The 18,930-nt window shown below is 39.7% G+C and overlaps 1 protein-coding gene across 2 annotated transcripts in view; it reads right to left on the bottom strand.

Annotated features, from left to right (window-relative positions):
* Window positions 1-1,894: 1,894 nt before the first annotated feature.
* The window catches only part of CRYBG2 (crystallin beta-gamma domain containing 2), a 298,904-nt gene continuing 281,868 nt past the window's right edge, over window positions 1,895-18,930 (bottom strand). For both annotated transcript variants that reach the window (XM_053706977.1, XM_053706978.1), the window contains one exon: window positions 1,895-2,524. In XM_053706977.1, the coding sequence (XP_053562952.1) occupies window positions 2,436-2,524 (89 nt within the window). In that variant the 3' untranslated portion in view covers window positions 1,895-2,435. The remainder of the gene's footprint in view (window positions 2,525-18,930) is intronic.

Below are 18,930 nucleotides of genomic sequence, written 5' to 3' on the forward strand. Positions count from 1 at the left end.
TTTAATTGTTAACAATGCAACACAATAAATATGTGCATTTGGATAATTTGTTAGTATCAGAATGTGGAAGAAGGTGGCTGCTCTCGGAATTCAGTTTTTTTCTGAGCCAGATTTCTTCTTGTGGAAGTGATCTGAATTTGCACATATCTTAGTGTGCTTCACTTTCATATAAAGAAATATGGCACCGAAAAGAGCTGAATGCCGCAAGTGACCGCCTTCTTCCACATTCAGATGATAACAAAGTATCTGAATGCACATGTCTACTACATAAACCTGGATAGAATACAGTAAATATTGTAATGTGAAAGATTGCAACACACACTAAATGTTACTCTTGAGGGGGATCCTAACAGAATATGAGATATAATGGTAATGAATCTATGGGTATATTATTTGATCCCACACTTTATGTAGAAGGCAAGAATCAACACCTCCTTGATTAATACGCAAAAGGAGATAATATCACAGTAACTGTCTCTATTACCTTAAATTTGTAAGACCCCTAAAACAGGAAACCATCTCCAATTCTTTCACCATTCTGGGTATATGAAATCTATTTTGGTAATCCACAGAAAAATGTCTTGTAATTCTGTATGGAGTGGATATGTATTCACCATTTATATTGGTCAAATCCTGATGTTGTCACACATGATAAATGTAAGGTGGTAAATTTATAAGCATACCCAATACAAGTGGTGCAAAATATAGAAAAGAGATATTACTCAGAAATTGATTTTTTACTTACGTACAAAAGATCTGCACTCGGGGTAATAGAACACACTATCCCAACTAGAGGTATTCAGTACATAATTTAAAATGAGGATTTACAAAATGGTCAAACCTTGATACTGTCTGGTACTAAGATAATACGAGTTGTACACTCTCATTGGTGGAGTAGGAAAAGCAAAAGGATTTTTAAATGGAATTGATATTGAATAACTCAGCTTCAGGCTTAGTAGCTTTGCTACAAGCGATATGAAAGCATCTGACCAAGCTTATATACAAGCAACAATATTCTAATGAAAACGTAACTATATGGAAGGTTTATAAGTTGTAAAAAATAAAACTAATGTAGCTTTAAGATGTATAAATCTGCAACAGGAGATGTTAACCAACGCTAAAATATGAATTCAGTCATTGTATAACCATCATTGGCCGTGGGAAATAAAATACCTACTCAATTTGGCATAGGATTAAATACATGGATACAAGGGTTACAGAATGAGTTAGGATGTACCAACACCTGTTATTTGTCTACCTCATTGCCAATCAAGAGCTAAGCAACACATGATGTTGGTACTATCATTAATGACAAATGGATTACCTCTAATCTGTATGACACGGCTCTTATAATTGCTTTTCATAATTTCAACTGTGACTATACATTAGCGCAACTGTTCAACTATTGTACCCAAAGACCAATTATCTCTGCTGTCTTGTCACAATGGGGTAAAATGATCAATATATTCTGATCCTTATAAAACCTTAATCAGAATTAAGGGTTCGATAGATAACCTTTTTAACCTACTAACTAGTGGAACATGTGATGGTTAACTATAAAAGGTTTATCATGTACACTTTTTGGTTATTTATTTATTTATTTACATAATGACAAAATGGTATATAAACTGTTATGTATTATATGTAAACCTATACATGTATTGATCTGGTATCCCACATGTATATCTTTGCTATCTGCCGCTGATGAACCTGAATAAACACTTTGCTGCTAAATAAATGTTTTGGTTTGGTGTCTCTTAAAAAGGAAGTCTGCAAATAAATGAGCAAAGTTACCCAATGAGATTTTCAAAATGACCAACAAAACCCCTCAAAAAGTTGTAAATGTCCCTCAATTTTTGACCTTGCAACTAAAATGAAACTTGAGAGCCGTAACTGCGTGTCTGACCATATTTAATAAGTCCCACAAATATACTATGTACAAAACCACCAAGAAACTGTGAAATAGAAAAGATGAAGATCAGGGAATTTGTATAAAAATATATATAAATATAAATACATTTAATCCTGTATCTGAGATTGAAACTCAGATGTACACATTAACACTATATGAAGATTTGCCGATTTCACCTTGTTTGAGAGTTCACATTTTGTGTTTGGAATACTCATAAATAGGGTGAGTGAAGGTACCAATCCAACAGGCTACTTAGGTGATTGAGAAGAACTATTTCCTCTTGAGTAATCACAAAAAAGTACTTTTCTCACACCAGTTTTTAAGTCTTCAACTTCTACAGCAGGAATACTGTAAATAGGTCATCTCTTGAGGTACTTTGTATGGGTGTGCTATATACAGGTCCCGTTGCATCAGAGTGTGAATAAAAAAAAGGAAAGCAGCTGGATACGCAAATTTAGAGTCAGTGCATGAAAAAAATAGTCCATTGTTCTCTGACACACAGTGAATGTTCATTATGTCCTTCTCAGAACACCTCAAGGTCCCAGTGCTGGGTGAGTCTGTCTTCTGTAGTGTTCCACACCACAACATGGTCTGAATCATAGCTATGACCTCCTGTGATACCAAATGACAGAGAAATAAAAAGGCATCAATACACAGATAATTGTAACTATTCACTCTACACATGACTGAGTGTGAGTTTGCAATATTATATATATATATATATATATATATATATATAACACAATTTATGCTTACCTGATAAATTTATTTCTCTTGTGGTGTATCCAGTCCACGGATCATCCATTACTTGTGGGATATTCTCATTCCCAACAGGAAGTTGCAAGAGGACACCCACAGCAGAGCTGTAATATAGCTCCTCCCCTAACTGTCATAGCCAGTCATTCGACCGAAAACAAGCCAAGAAAGGAGGAACCATAGGGTGCAGTGGTTACTGTAGTTTAAATTTAAAAATTACCTGCCTTAAAATGACAGGGCGGGCCGTGGACTGAATACACCACAAGAGAAATAAATTTATCAGGTAAGCATAAATTGTGTTTTCTCTTGTAAGGTGTATCCAGTCCACGGATCATCCATTACTTGTGGGATACCAATACCAAAGCTAAAGTACACGGATGAAGGGAGGGACAAGGCAGGAACTTAAATGGAAGGAACCACTGCCCGTAAAACCTTTCTCCCAAATATAGCCTCCGAAGAAGCAAAAGTATAACATTTGTAAAATTTTGAAAAAATATGAAGCGAAGACCAAGTCGTCGCCTTGCAAATCTGATCAAAAGAAGCCTCATTTTTAAAGGCCCAAGTGGAAGCCACAGCTCTAGTGGAATGAGCTGTAATCCTTTCAGGAGGTTGCTGTCCAGCAGTCTCATAGGCTAAGCGGATTAAGCTTCTTAGTCAAAAAGAAAAAGAGGTTGCCGAAGCCTTTTGACCTCTCCTCTGTCCAGAGTAGACAACAAACAAAGCAGATGTTTGACAAAAATCTTTAGTAGCTTGTAAGTAAAACTTTAAAGCACGGACCACGTCCAATTTGTGTAACACAAGGATGGAACAACAATCTCTTGATTGATATTCTTGTTAGATACCACCTTAGGTAAGAACCCAGGTTTGGTACGCAGGACTACCTTATTCTATTGAAAAATCAGATAAGGAGAATCACATTGTAAGGCAGATAGCTCAGAGACTCTACGAGCCGAGGAAATAGCTACCAAAAAAAAAGAACTTTCCAAGATAAAAGCTTGATATCTATGGAATGAAGAGGTTCAAACGGAACTCCTTGAAGAACCTTAAGAACCAAGTTTAAGCTCCATGGTGGAGCAACAGGTTTAAACACAGGCTTGATTCTAACTAAAGCCTGACAAAATGCCTGAACGTCTGGAACATCTGCCAGACGCTTAACTAGCTGACAATCCTTTTTCCAAACCTTCTTGGAGAAAAGATAATATCCTAGCAATCCTGACCTTACTACATGAGTAACCCTTGGATTCACAACAATAAAGATATCTACGCCATACCTTATGGTAAATTTTCCTGGTGACAGGCTTTCGTGCCTGTCTTAAGGTATCAATAACTGACTCGGAGAAGCCACGCTTTGATAAAATCAAGCGTTCAATCTCCAGGCAGTCAGCCTCAGAGAAATTAGATTTGGATGGTTGAAAGGACCCTGAAGTAGAAGGTCCTATTTCAGAGGCAGAGACCATGGTGGAAAGGATGACATGTCCACTAGATCTGCATACCAGGTCTTGCGTGGCTATGCAGGTGCTATCAGAATCACCGATGCTCTCTCCTGCTTGATCTTGGCAATTAGTCGAGGGAGCAGAGGAAACGGTGGAAACACATAAGCCAGGTGGAAAGACCAGGGCGCTGCTAGAGCATCTATCAGTGTCGCCTTGGGATCCCTGGACCTGGATCCGTAACACGGAAGCTTGGCGTTCTGGCGAGACGCCATGAGATCCAGTTCTGGTTTGCCCCAATGATAAATCAGTTGTGCAAATGCCTCCGGATGGAGTTCCCACTCTCCCGGATGAAAAGTCTGACGACTTAGAAAATCCGCCTCCCAGTGCTCTACACCTGGGATATGGATAGCTGATAGGTGACAAGAGTGAATCTCTGCCCAGCGAATTATTTTTGAAACTTCTAACATCTCTAGGGAACTTCTCGTTCCCCCTTGATGGTTGATGTAAGCTACAGTCGTGATGTTGTCCGACTGAAATCTGATGTACCTCAGAGTTGCTAACTGAGGCCAAGCCTGAAGAGCCTTGAATATCGCTCTTAGTTCCAGAATATTTAATGGAAGGAGAGACTCCTCCTGAGTCCACGATCCCTGAGCCTTCAGGGAGTTCCAGACTGCACCCCAACCTAGAAGGCTGGCATCTGTCGTAACAAATGTCCAATCTGGCCTGCGAAAGGTCATACCTTTGGACAGATGGACCCGAGATAGCCACCAGAGAAGAGAATCCCTGGTCTCTTGGTCCAGATTCAGTTGAGGGGACAAATCTGTGTAATCCCCGCTCCACTGACTGAGCATGCATAGTTGCAGCGATCTGAGATGTAAGCGTGCAAACGGCACTATGTCCATTGCCGCTACCATTAAGCCGATTACTTCCATACACTGAACCACCGAAGGGCGCGGAATGGAATGAAGAACCCGGCAGGAATTTAGAAGCTTTGATAACCTGGACTCCGTCAGGTGAATTTTCATTTCTGCAGAATCTATCAGAGTCCCTAGAAAGGAAACTCTTGTGAGTGGGGATAGAGAACTCTTTTCCTCGTTCACTTTCCACCCATGCGACCACAGAAATGCCAGTACTACGTCCGTATGAGACTTGGCAATTTGGAAGTTTGTTGCCTGTATCAGGATGTCGTCTAAATAAGGGGCTACTGCTATGCCCCGCGGCCTTAGGACCGCCATAAGTGACCCTAGAACCTTTGTAAAGATTCTTGGGGCTGTAGCTAATCCCAAGGGAAGAGCTACAACTGGTAATGCCTGTCTTAAAAGGCAAACCTGAGAAACCGATGATGATCTTTGTGTATCGGAATGTGAAGATAAGCATCCTTTAGATCCACTGTAGTCATATATTGACCCTCCTGGATCAGTGGTAGGATGGTACGAATAGTTTCCATCTTGAACGACGGAACTTTGAGGAATTTGTTTAAGATCTTTAGATCCAAAATTGGTCTAAAGGTTCCCTCTTTTTTGGGAACCACAAACAGATTTGAGTAAAAACCCTGTCCCTGTTCCTCCTTTGGAACTGAATGGATCACTCCCATAACTAGGAGGACTCGTACACAGTGTAAGAATGCCTCTCTCTTTATCTGGTGTGCAGATAATTGTGAAAGGTGAAATCTCCCTTTTGGGGGGGAAGCTTTGAAGTCCAGAAGATATCCCTGGGATATAATTTCCAACGCCCAGGGATCCTGAACATCTCTTGCCCACACCTGGGCAAAGAGTGAAAGTCTGCCCCCTACTAGATCCGTTCCCGGATAGGGGGCCGTTCCTTCATGCTGTCTTAGAGGCAGCAGCAGGCTTTTTTACCTGCTTACCTTTTTTCCATGTCTGGTTTGGTCTCCAGACCATCTTGGATTGAGCAAAAATTCCCTCTTGTTTATTATTAGAGGAAGTTGATGCCGCACCTGCCTTGAAGTTTTGAAAGGCACGAAAATTAGACTGTTTGGCCCTAGATTTGGACCTGTCCTGAGGAAGGGCATGACCTTTTCCTCCAGTGATATCAGCAATAATCTCCTTCAACCAGGCCCGAATTGGGTCTGCCCCTTGAAGGGAATGTTAAGTAGCTTAGATTTTGAAGTCACGTCAGCTGACCATGATCTAAGCCATAGCGCTCTGCGCGCCTGTATAGCAAAACCAGAATTCTTAGCCGTTAGTTTAGTCAAATGAACAATGGCATCAGAATAAAAGAATTGGCTAGCTTAAGTGCTCTAAGTTTGCCAAGTATGTCATCCAATGGAGTCGCTACCTGTAAAGCCTCTTCCAGAGACTCAAACCAGTACGCCGCAGCAGCAGTGACAGGGGCAATGCATGCAAGGGGCTGTAGGATAAAACCTTGTTGAATAAATATTTTCTTAAGGTAACCTCTAATTTTTATCCATTGGATCTAAAAAAAAAAACACAACTGTCCTCGACAGGGATAGTAGTATGCTTTACTAGAGTAGAAACTGCTCCCTCCACCTTAGGGACTGTCTGCCATAAGTCCCATGTGGTGGCATCTATTGGAAACATTTTTCTAAAAATAGGAGGGGAAGAGAACGGCACACCTGGTCTATCCCATTCCTTATTAATAATTTCTGTAAACCTTTTAGGTATTTGGAAAAACATCAGTACACACCGGCACTGCAAAGTATTTATCCAGTCTACACAATTTCTCTGGCACTGCAATGGTATCACAGTCATTCAGAGCAGCTAAAACCACCCTAAGCAACACGTGGAGGTGTTCAAGCTTAAATTTAAATGTAGAAATATTAGAATCAGGTATCTTTCCTGAGTCATTAACATCACCCACTGACTGAAGCTCTCTTTCCTCAGCTTCTGCATATTGTGAGGCAGTATCAGACATGGTTCTTAAAGCGTCAGTATGCTCTGCATTTTGTCTCACCCCAGAGCTATCTCGCTTACCTCTAAGTTCAGGTAGTCTGGCTAATACCGCTGACAGTGCATTATCCATGACTGCCGCCATGTCTTGTAAAGTAAACGCTATGGGCGCCCTAGATGTACTTGGCGCCATTTGAGCATGAGTCCCTTAAGCGGGAGTCAAAGGGTCTGACACGTGGGGAAAGTTAGTCGGCATAACTTCCCCCTCGTCAGATTCCTCTGGTGATACATTTTTTTAAAGACAGAAAATGATCTTTATTGCATAAAATGAAATCAGTACATACACATTCTAAGAGGGGGTTCCACCATGGCTTTTAAACATAATAAACAAGGAGTTTCTTCTATGTCAGACATGTTTATACAGAATAACAATGAGACTAGCAAGCTTGGAAAACACTTTAAATCAAGTTAACAAGCAAATATAAAAAACGGTACTGTGCCTTTAAGAGAAACAAATTTTGTCAGAATTTGAAAAACAGTGAAAAAATGCAGTAAATCAAACGAAATTTTTACAGTGTGTATAATAGGCTAACAGAGCATTGCACCCACTTGCAAATTGATGATTAACCCCTTAGTTCAAAAAAACGGATCAAAAAAACGAAATAGACGTTTTTTAACAGTCACAACCAACTGCCACAGCAAGCTGTGGCCCTACCTTCCCCAATAAACGACTTTGGAAAGCCTTTGGGCCCTTTAGAGATGTCCTATAGCATTCAGAGGGCCTTTGAGGGAAGCTGGATGTCACAGTTTGTAATTTTAACTGCACCAACTGTAACTTTTATACTACAACAGTGGAAATTGTTTCTAGTCAAAATTTAAGCCAGCCATGTGGAAAAAACTAGGCCCCAATAAAGTTTTATCACCAAAGCATATATAAAAACGATTAAACATGCCAGCAAACGTTTTATATTGTAAATATCATAAGGGTATTACCCCTGGGAGTAAGCATGATACCAGTCGTTATTAAATCACTGTATTCAGGCTTAACTTACATTAATCCGGTATCAGCAGCATTTCCTAGTGTTTTCCATCTCTAGAAAAAATTATAACTGCACATACCTGATAGCAGAATAAACTGCACGCCATTCTCTCGCTGAAGTTACCTCATCTGTGTAATCCCCTCAGACATATGTGAGAATAGCAATGGATCTTAGTTACAACCTGCTAAGATCATAGAAACCTCAGGCAGATTCTTCTTCTATTTACTGCCTGAGATAAAATAGCACAACTCAGGTACTATTTAAAAATAACAAACTTTTGATTGAAGAAAATAAACTAGCTATATTTAACCACTCTCTCCTACAACGTCCTAGCTTGTTGAGAGTTGCAAGAGAATGACTGGCTATGACAGTTAGGGGAGGAGCTATATTACAGCTCTGCTGTGGGTGTCCTCTTGCAACTTCCTGTTGGGAATGAGAATATCCCACAAGTAATGGATGATCCGTGGACTGGATACACCTTACAAGAGAAATATATATATATATATACACATTATATACACACACATATATATATATATATATATATATATATATATATATAAATTATATACACACACACACATATATATATATATATTTATATAGTACACACACACACACACACACACATATATATATATATATACTTCCAAATGAACAATTGAGCACAATTGAATTCAACGTTTGTCTGGTTAGCGCGATTCAGAGCTCTGGTTAACTGTTTTACAAGACAAAAAGTTGCAGAAAACACATAAAAATATATGTGTAAAAGTTTGATTGGACAAAGAATGAAAAAAATCAGCCAATATAAATGCAAGAGCATCCCTATATTAGGAACCATTCATGCTTCAGTGTGCTGCAGGGACCGCATGAAGAAAGATCAAATGGAAAAGGCTCGGATGGAAGAAGGCAGAAGATGGATTTTTTTTTTTAGTTTAGGATTTTTTTTCCCTAAAAGTGCTGAAACACTTTACGGCAATGCTCTACCAAATGACCTTTTAAGGGCAATCTTTATTTTGAGATTAGGGTTTTATTTTTTTGGGCAGCAAAAGAGCTGGTGGCACTGCCCTACCAAATGCCCTTCTAAGGGCAATGTCCATCTAAATTAACTTTTCAGGGCAATATTTTTTTAAGATAGGGTTCATTTTTAGTTAAGTTTTTTTAAGATTATGCCTTTTTGGGGGGAATGGGTTACTTTTATTGTAGAATGGAATCGTAGTATTTATTTGAAAAAGAGCTGTCACTTTTGGGCAATGTCCTACAAAAGCCCTTCTAAGGGCTATTGTTATAGTAACTTTTAGTGTTAGTTAAGGTTTTTTTTATTTTGTATGGGTTTTTTTAAAGGAAGCCTTAGTTTTAGTATAGGCATAACTGTGGTTTTTTTTTTTTTGTTTTTTTTTTTAAAGGGAGCCTTAGTTTTAGTATAGGCATAACTGTGTTTTTTTTATTTTTGGTAGTGGGTTTTTTTTCTGTAATGTTAGGTTTTGTTATTTTTTTGTAAATTTATTGTTTTTTCTTTTTTGTAACTTAGGGGGTTTTAGCTTAGTGTTGGTGTGGTTAGGTGTTAGGTACAGTATTTAAATAGTTTAGGGGTAGTTTAGTTTGCATTGGTTGGTTGTTGTGGTATAGGGCTTAATAGGTTAGGAGGTATTAGCAGTATAGGGGTTAAGTAGTGTAGGGGTTATTGCGGTGGGCTATTGGCAGTATATGGGTTAAGTAGTGTAGGAGGTGTTTACAGTGGGCTATTGGCGGTTTAGGTGTTAATAAGTTAGGAAGTTGATTATGGTGGGCTATTTATGGTTTAGGGGTTAATAGGTTAGGAAGTTTATTGTGGTGGGCTATTGGCAGTTTAGGGGTTAGTTAGTGTAGGGTTAGTTTGCAGTGGTGGGGTATGTCATTTTAGGGTTACATAGGTATATTTATTAGGCTCGGTGCTATATATTTATATAGTGATCCTTTACTTTATATCGCCAATGTGGTTGCTGCTTGGAATATTTTGCCAGCATCGCCACCCATTGGGATGTATAGTAAAACGCCCCTCTGCAATGCTGCCTTTAAACAGTAATGTTGTCACTTTTGAACATTTTGCTGGCATTCTCGACATTGCATCGGATCCCTTTAGTAATTTTCGCTGCCGTGCAGCCTTTCGATCACAGGGGCCTCATTACCCAGTACTACAACGGTTTTCACTGACTCTCAAGTCACTTTTCCAGACCCTGGGACAAGAAAGCTCCACCCCATATATGAGGTGAAAAGCCAACTGTGGTTCAGCAGAAGAAGAATGCTTACAATTGACACAACAAATCACACAGAGAATGGCTGACTTTAGGGTGAATAAATTACAATATTAGGCCTAGATTTGGAGTTCGGCGGTAGCCGTCAAAACCAGCGTTAGAGGCTCCTAACGCTGGTTTTGGCCGCCCGCTGGTATTTGGAGTCAGTGATTAAAGGGTCTAACGCTCACTTTTCAGCCGCGACTTTTCCATACCGCAGATCCCCCTACGCCATTTGCGTATCCTATCTTTTCAATGGGATCTTCCTAACGCCGGTATTTAGAGTCGTTTCTGAAGTGAGCGTTAGAGCTCTAACGACAAAATTCCAGCCGCCTGAAAATAGCAGGAGTTAAGAGCTTTCTGGCTAACGCCGGTTCATAAAGCTCTTAACTACTGTACCCTAAAGTACACTAACACCCATAAACTACCTATGTACCCCTAAACCGAGCTCCCCCCACATCGCCGCCACTCGATTAAAATTTTTAACCCCTAATCTGCCGACCGCCACCTACGTTATACTTATGTACCCCTAATCTGCTGCCCCTAACCCCGCCGACCCCTGTATTACATTTATTAACCCCTAACCTGCCCCCCACAACGTCGCCGCCAGCTACTTAAAATAATTAACCCCTAATCTTCCGACCGCAAAGCGCCGCCACCTACGTTATCCCTATGTACCCCTAATCTGCTACCCCTAACACCGCCGACCCCTATATTATATTTATTAACCCCTAATCTGCCCCCCTCAACGTCGCCGACACCTGCCTACACTTATTAACCCCTAATCTGCCGAGCGGACCTGAGCGCTACTATAATAAAGTTATTAACCCCTAACCCGCCTCACTAACCCTATCATAAATAGTATTAACCCCTAATCTGCCCTCCCTAACATCGCCGACACCTACCTTCAATTATTAACCCCTAATCTGACGACCGGAGCTCACCGCTATTCTAATAAATTGATTAACCCCTAAAGCTAAGTCTAACCCTAACACTAACACCCCCCTAAGTTAAATATAATTTACATCTAACGAAATTAATTAACTCTTATTAAATAAATGATTCCTATTTAAAGCTAAATACTTACCTGTAAAATAAATCCTAATATAGCTACAATATAAATTATAATTATATTATAGCTATTTTAGGATTAATATTTATTTTACAGGCAACTTTTTAATTATTTTAACCAGGTACAATAGCTATTAAATAGTTAAGAACTATTTAATAGTTACCTAGTTAAAATAATAACAAATTTACCTGTAAAATAAATCCTAACCTAAGATATAATTAAACCTAACACTACCCTATCAATAAATTAATTAAATAAACTACCTACAATTACCTACAATTAACCTAACACTACACTATCAATAAATTAATTAAACACAATTCCTACAAATAAATACAATTAAATAAACTAGCTAAAGTACAAAAAATAAAAAAGAACTAAGTTACAAAAAATAATAAAATATTTACAAACATAAGAAAAATATTACAACAATTTTAAACTAATTACACCTACTCTAAGCCCCCTAATAAAATAACAAAGCCCCCCAAAATAAAAAATTCCCTACCCTATTCTAAATTAAAAAAGTTACAAGCTCTTTTACCTTACCAGCCCTGAACAGGGCCCTTTGCGGGGCATGCCCCAAGGATTTCAGCTCTTTTGCCTGTAAAAAAAAACATACCATACCCCCCCCCAACATTACAACCCACCACCCACATACCCCTAATCTAACCCAAACCCCCCTTAAATAAACCTAACACTAAGCCCCTGAAGATCTTCCTACCTTGTCTTCACCATACCAGGTTCACCGATCCGTCCTGGCTCCAACATCTTCATCCAACCCAAGCGGGGGTTGGCGATCCATCATCCGGTGCTGAAGAGGTCCAGAAGAGGCTCCAAAGTCTTCCTCCTATCCGGCAAGAAGAGGACATCCGGACCGGCAAACATCTTCTCCAAGCGGCATCTTCAATCTTCTTCCATCCGGTGCGGAGCGGGTCCATCTTGAAGCAGGCGACGCGGATCCATCCTCTTCTTCCGTTGTCTCCCGACGAATGACGGTTCCTTTAAGGGACGTCATCCAAGATGGCGTCCCTCGAATTCCGATTGGCTGATAGGATTCTATCAGCCAATCGGAATTAAGGTAGGAATTTTCTGATTGGCTGATGGAATCAGCCAATCAGAATCAAGTTCAATCCGATTGGCTGATCCGATCAGCCAATCAGATTGAGCTCGCATTCTATTGGCTGATCGGAACAGCCAATAGAATGCGAGCTCAATCTGATTGGCTGATTGGATCAGCCAATCGGATTGAACTTGATTCTGATTGGCTGATTCCATCAGCCAATCAGAAAATTCCTACCTTAATTCCAATTGGCTGATAGAATCCTATCAGCCAATCGGAATTCGAGGGACGCCATCTTGGATGACGTCCCTTAAAGGAACCGTCATTCGTCGGGAGACAACGGAAGAAGAGGATGGATCCGCGTCGCCTGCTTCAAGATGGACCCGCTCCGCACCGGATGGAAGAAGATTGAAGATGCCGCTTGGAGAAGATGTTTGCCGGTCCGGATGTCCTCTTCTTGCCGGATAGGAGGAAGACTTTGGAGCCTCTTCTGGACCTCTTCAGCACCGGATGATGGATCGCCAACCCCCGCTTGGGTTGGATGAAGATGTTGGAGCCAGGACGGATCGGTGAACCTGGTATGGTGAAGACAAGGTAGGAAGATCTTCAGGGGCTTAGTGTTAGGTTTATTTAAGGGGGGTTTGGGTTAGATTAGGGGTATGTGGGTGGTGGGTTGTAATGTTGGGGGGGGGGTATGGTATGTTTTTTTTTACAGGCAAAAGAGCTGAAATCCTTGGGGCATGCCCCGCAAAGGGCCCTGTTCAGGGCTGGTAAGGTAAAAGAGGTTGTAACTTTTTTAATTTAGAATAGGGTAGGGAATTTTTTATTTTGGGGGGCTTTGTTATTTTATTAGGGGGCTTAGAGTAGGTGTAATTAGTTTAAAATTGTTGTAATATTTTTCTTATGTTTGTAAATATTTTATTATTTTTTGTAACTTAGTTCTTTTTTATTTTTTGTACTTTAGCTAGTTTATTTAATTGTATTTATTTGTAGGAATTGTGTTTAATTAATTTATTGATAGTGTAGTGTTAGGTTAATTGTAGGTAATTGTAGGTAGTTTATTTAATTAATTTATTGATAGGGTAGTGTTAGGTTTAATTATATCTTAGGTTAGGATTTATTTTACAGGTAAATTTGTTATTATTTTAACTAGGTAACTATTAAATAGTTCTTAACTATTTAATAGCTATTGTACCTGGTTAAAATAATTAAAAAGTTGCCTGTAAAATAAATATTAATCCTAAAATAGCTATAATATAATTATAATTTATATTGTAGCTATATTAGGGTTTATTTTACAGGTAAGTATTTAGCTTTAAATAGGAATCATTTATTTAATAAGAGTTAATTAATTTCGTTAGATGTAAATTATATTTAACTTAGGGGGGTGTTAGTATTAGGGTTAGACTTAGCTTTAGGGGTTAATACATTTATTATAGTAGCGGTGAGGTCCGCTCGGCAGATTAGGGGTTAATAATTGAAGGTAGGTGTCGGCGATGTTAGGGAGGGCAGATTAGGGGTTAATACTATTTATGATAGGGTTAGTGAGGCGGATTAGGGGTTAATAACTTTATTATAGTAGCGCTCAGGTCCGCTCGGCAGATTAGGAGTTAATAAGTGTAGGCAGGTGTCGGCGACGTTGAGGGGGACAGATTAGGGGTTAATAAATATAATATAGGGGTCGGCGATGTTAGGGCAGCAGATTAGGGGTACATAGGGATAACGTAGGTTGCGGCGGTTTACGGAGCGGCAGATTAGGGGTTAAAAAAAATATGCAGGTGTCAGCGATAGCGGGGGCGGCAGATTTGGGGTTAATAATTGTAGGTAGCTGGCGGCGACGTTGAGGGGGGCAGATTAGGGGTTAATAAATATAATATAGGGGTCGGCGGTGTTAGGGGCAGCAGATTAGGGGTACATAGGGATAACGTAGGTTGCGGCGGTGTACGGAGCGGCAGATTAGGGGTTAATAATAATATGCAGGGGTCAGCGATAGCGGGGGCGGCAAATTAGGGGTTAATAAGTGTAAGGTTAGGGGTGTTTAGACTCGGGGTACATGTTAGAGTGTTAGGTGCAGACGTAGGAAGTGTTTCCCCATAGGAAACAATGGGGCTGCGTTAGGAGCTGAACGCTGCTTTTTTGCAGGTGTTAGGTTTTTTTTCAGCTCAAACAGCCCCATTGTTTCCTATGGGAGAATCGTGCACGAGCACGTTTTTGAGGCCGGCCGCGTCCGTAAGCAACTCTGGTATCGAGAGTTGCATTTGCGGTAAAAATGCTCTACGCTCCTTTTTTGGAGCCTAACGCAGCATTTGTTTAAACTCTCGATACCAGAGTTAAATTTATGGTGCGGCCAGAAAAAAGCCTGCGGAGCGTTAACAGCCCTTCTACCGCCAAACTCCAAATCTAGGCCTTAGTGTGTTAAGAGACATAAAGTGCAAACATAAAATGCTCAGCCACTGTTTGTTATTATGGACCATACCATGTAATAATGTTAGATAAGGCTTAATGTGAGTATATTTATTGTATTATCGCTGTAACAATATTTATACATGACTCTTTTGTACACATGAACTCCAAGTTGTCTTGAGGATTTATAGACACTAGTTAGATTTTCTAAATATAGGCCTTATACTGTCATATTTTGGTGAGTGCATGTTGCACAGGAGATTCATGTGCCATACAATCACATTTTTATCATTTTTGTCCTCACACATGTCTTGGGGCCCACAAAACATATGGTTCTTTAAGTACTTTAGACTCACTCCCTTATTTACCATTAATGAGGCCAGAAAGGTGCCCAAGGTTTGTACAACCAAATTTAGGCCTAAATGTACAATCCATCCACCATGTTTAGTTAGACAAAAGGATTACTAAACTTAGAACACCTTATTATGTATTTTTATTAGTTATATTGGCCCTAGAGTGTGTGTGAGGGCACGCGAGCTTTCGAGTGTATGTGAGTGTGCGTGCGTGCATGTGCATGTGCTTGTGTCTGTGTGTGAGCAGACCAGTTACAGAGCAGCGGTATTAAGACCGCTGCTTCATAACTGTTGTTTCCGGGGAGCCTGAAGGCTCGCGCGTTAACAGGGGCATTAGGGGCCATTCGGCCCTTGATAAATCTGTCCCTATGCATTAAAAAGGAAAGTGCATGAAGGCCCCTATGCATTAAAAAGGAAAGTGGATGAAAATCCATATGACCCTTGGACAACCACTTGCACACCACTGCAATACAATATTGCAAAAGGACATGTAATAAGGGATACACAAAATATGTCCACAATAAATATACACTTTGACCAAATCCAGACTGCTCAGTGAAAGGAAAGTTCAAAGATGGTTATTACTGAATACTATAGGGATCAATATCAACTACATTGGCTCAAACAAAAGACACATTGGCCTCTAGTTATTAAGGTCTGTCGGACCTGATCCAACAGTGCAGATCAGGTCCGACAGACCTCGCTGAATACAGCGAGCAATACGCTCGCCGTATTCAGCATTGCACCAGCAGCTCACAAGAGCTGCTGGTGCAACGCCGCCCCCTGCAGACTTGCGGCCAACAGGCCGCCAGCAGGGGGGTGTCAATCAACCCGATAGTACTCTATCGGGTTGATTTCCGGCGATGTCTGTCCGCCTGCTCAGAGCAGGCGGACAGGTTATGGAGCAGCGGTCTTTGTGACCGCTGCTTCATAACTGCTGTTTCTGGCGAGCCTGCAGGCTCGCCAGAAACACGGGGCATCAAGCTCCATACAGAGCTTGATACATATGCCCCATTGGCACCCAAAAAATCTCTGTAAATCTAGGTGTTGTAATTTGGAAGACTAATTATAAGCTTTTCTCCTCTAGAGGTGTATACTGATAAACAATTGCTGCAGGCAACTGTTATGTTCCATATTATATATGGTTGGATGTACAGTACTTGTTGCTGGTTTATGTAAAAATGCAGAAGCAGTTACCACAAGAATGAAAACAGGAAGTAGGCAAGAGAAGAAGGGAGTGTGGTTTTTCGAGAGAGAGATTCAGAATTCTGAGTTTTAGTATTATATATTCAGGGCTAGATTACAAGTGGTGCGCTATTAAGCGCTCCCGCTTGAGCGTAAACTTTGCTAGAAGTAATCTTTTCGCTTGCGTCGGGTATCGCAACCTTGCTAACTTTTCTCCCGATAAACTTCAATGGAGAGTGCAGGGAAAAAAAACTAACACTCACGTGCGCACTAACCCAGAAACAGTTTTAAGTATTTCCCATTCCTATGTGCTTTACATACAGGAACATTTTATTTTTTATTTTAAATACATATATATTTGTATATGCCGATACCTGTATATCTATTCCTCTAGATATATATTGGTATAGATAACTATTTTACATTAACATTATCAGATAATTATAGAAATATACGGCTAGATTACGAGTTTTTGTCGGTTCCTTACCGCTCACCTACAGTAACGCTGGTATTACGGGTCTTTATAAACCTGGCGTTAGCCGCAAAAAAGTGAGCGTAGAGCAGAATTTAGCTCTACATCTCACCTCAATACCAGCGCTGCTTGCGGTAGTGGTAAGCTGGCAAAACGTGCTTGTGCACGATTTCCCCATAGGAATCAATGGGGCAGAGCCAGCTGAAAAAAACTAACACCTGCAAAAAAGCAGCGTTCAGATTCTAACGCAGCCCCATTGATTCCTATGTGGAAACACATTTATGTCTACACCTAAAAACCTAACATGAACCCCGAGTCTAAACACCCCTAATCTTATACTTATTAACCCTTAATCTGTCGCCCCCAACATCGCCGACACCTACATTAAAGTTATTAACCCCTATTCTGCTGCCCCCAATGTCGTTGCAACCTACCTACAATTATTAACCCCTAATCTGCCGCCCCCAGCGTAGCCGCCACTATAATAAAGTTATTAACCCCTAAACCTAAGTCTAACCCTAACCCCCCCTAACTTAAATATAATTTAAATAAATCTAAATAAAAATACTATTATTAAATAAATTATTCCTATTTAAAACTAAATACTTACCTATAAAATAAACCATAAGATAGCTACAATATAACTAATAGTTACATTGTCGCTAGCTTAGGATTTATTTTTATTTTACAGGCAAGTTTGTATTTATTTTAACTAGGTACAATAGTTATTAAATAGTTATTAACTATTTCATAACTTCCTAGTTAAAAAAATACAAAAGTACCTGTAAAATAAAACCTTACCTATGTTACACCTAACACTACACTATAATTAAATAAATTACCTAAATTAACTACAATTAATTACAATTAAATTAAATAAACTAAATTACGGAAAAACAAACAAACACTAAATTAGAGAAAATACTAAAATAATTACAAGTTTTTTAAACTAATTACACCTAATCTAATCCCACTAATAAAATATGCCCTTAAAATTGCTTTTTGCGGGGCATTGCCCCAAAGTAATCAGCTCTTTTACCTGTAAAAAAAAAAGACAATACCCCCCGCAACATTTACAACCCACCACCCACACACCCAACCCTACTCTATATGTTAAATGTAACATTTCAATAATGCACCCTAAGATTACTGTATTCATGTGAGCTAACCTGACACCACGTTAGACCTAAAAAGCAAAACACGAAGCACATTAACCATATTTTACATTTCAATGCTCTTCACATAGAAAAAATGTAATTTTTATTATTAAATATATATTTCTATATACATCTGATAATGTTAATGTAAATAGTCATCTATACCGATATATCTCTAGGAATAGATATATAGGTATAGGTATATACAGCTATATATAGGAATATGTATTTAAAATAACATTTTCCTGTGAAGAACATTGGAATGTTACATATTTACGTTTTTCTTATGTATTACAAAATGGTGTGAGCTAAAGGGGTTTATCGCAGCTGTTTTTGTGTATTACGAATTGAAAGTAAACGTGTTAGTTTGAGCGCTATTGGATTTAACGAGCATCCGGATAGTGAGACTTCAGAGCTCTGGTTAACTGTTACGCACAAAACACATCAAAAATACATTTAAGTTACACTCATAATAACACTGTCTAAAAAAATTATTTAAAAAAAATTGCATAAAAAAGTTATAAGGGCTCAAAGATGTTAGAAAAACAGGTCGCAGGTGTTAGAAGAAGAAAAAAGGCATGCAAAGGGCTTTAACATAGAGATACACACACATATATATATATATATATATATACTAGTACTAAAGCCCGTGTACATGGGCCATTTTTTGCAGTACAGCGGTCCCACCCCTTGCTCTCTCCCCCCTCTCTTCCCCCCATCTCTTTTGCTTTCTCTCCCCCCTCTCTTTTGCTTTCTCTCCCCCCTCTCCTTTGCGCTCTCTCTCTCCTCTCTTTTGCTCTCTCTCTCCCCTCTTTTGCTCTCTCTCCCCTCTTTTTCTCTCTCTCTCCCCTCTTTGGCTCTCTCCCCCCCCTTTCTTTTGCTCTCTCTCCCCCCTCTTTTGTCCTCCCCCCCTCTTTGGCTCTCTCTCCCCCCTCTTTGGCTCT

This window comes from Bombina bombina, chromosome 3 (genome assembly GCF_027579735.1).
Source record: "Bombina bombina isolate aBomBom1 chromosome 3, aBomBom1.pri, whole genome shotgun sequence".
Classification (NCBI taxonomy): Eukaryota; Metazoa; Chordata; class Amphibia; order Anura; family Bombinatoridae; genus Bombina; species Bombina bombina.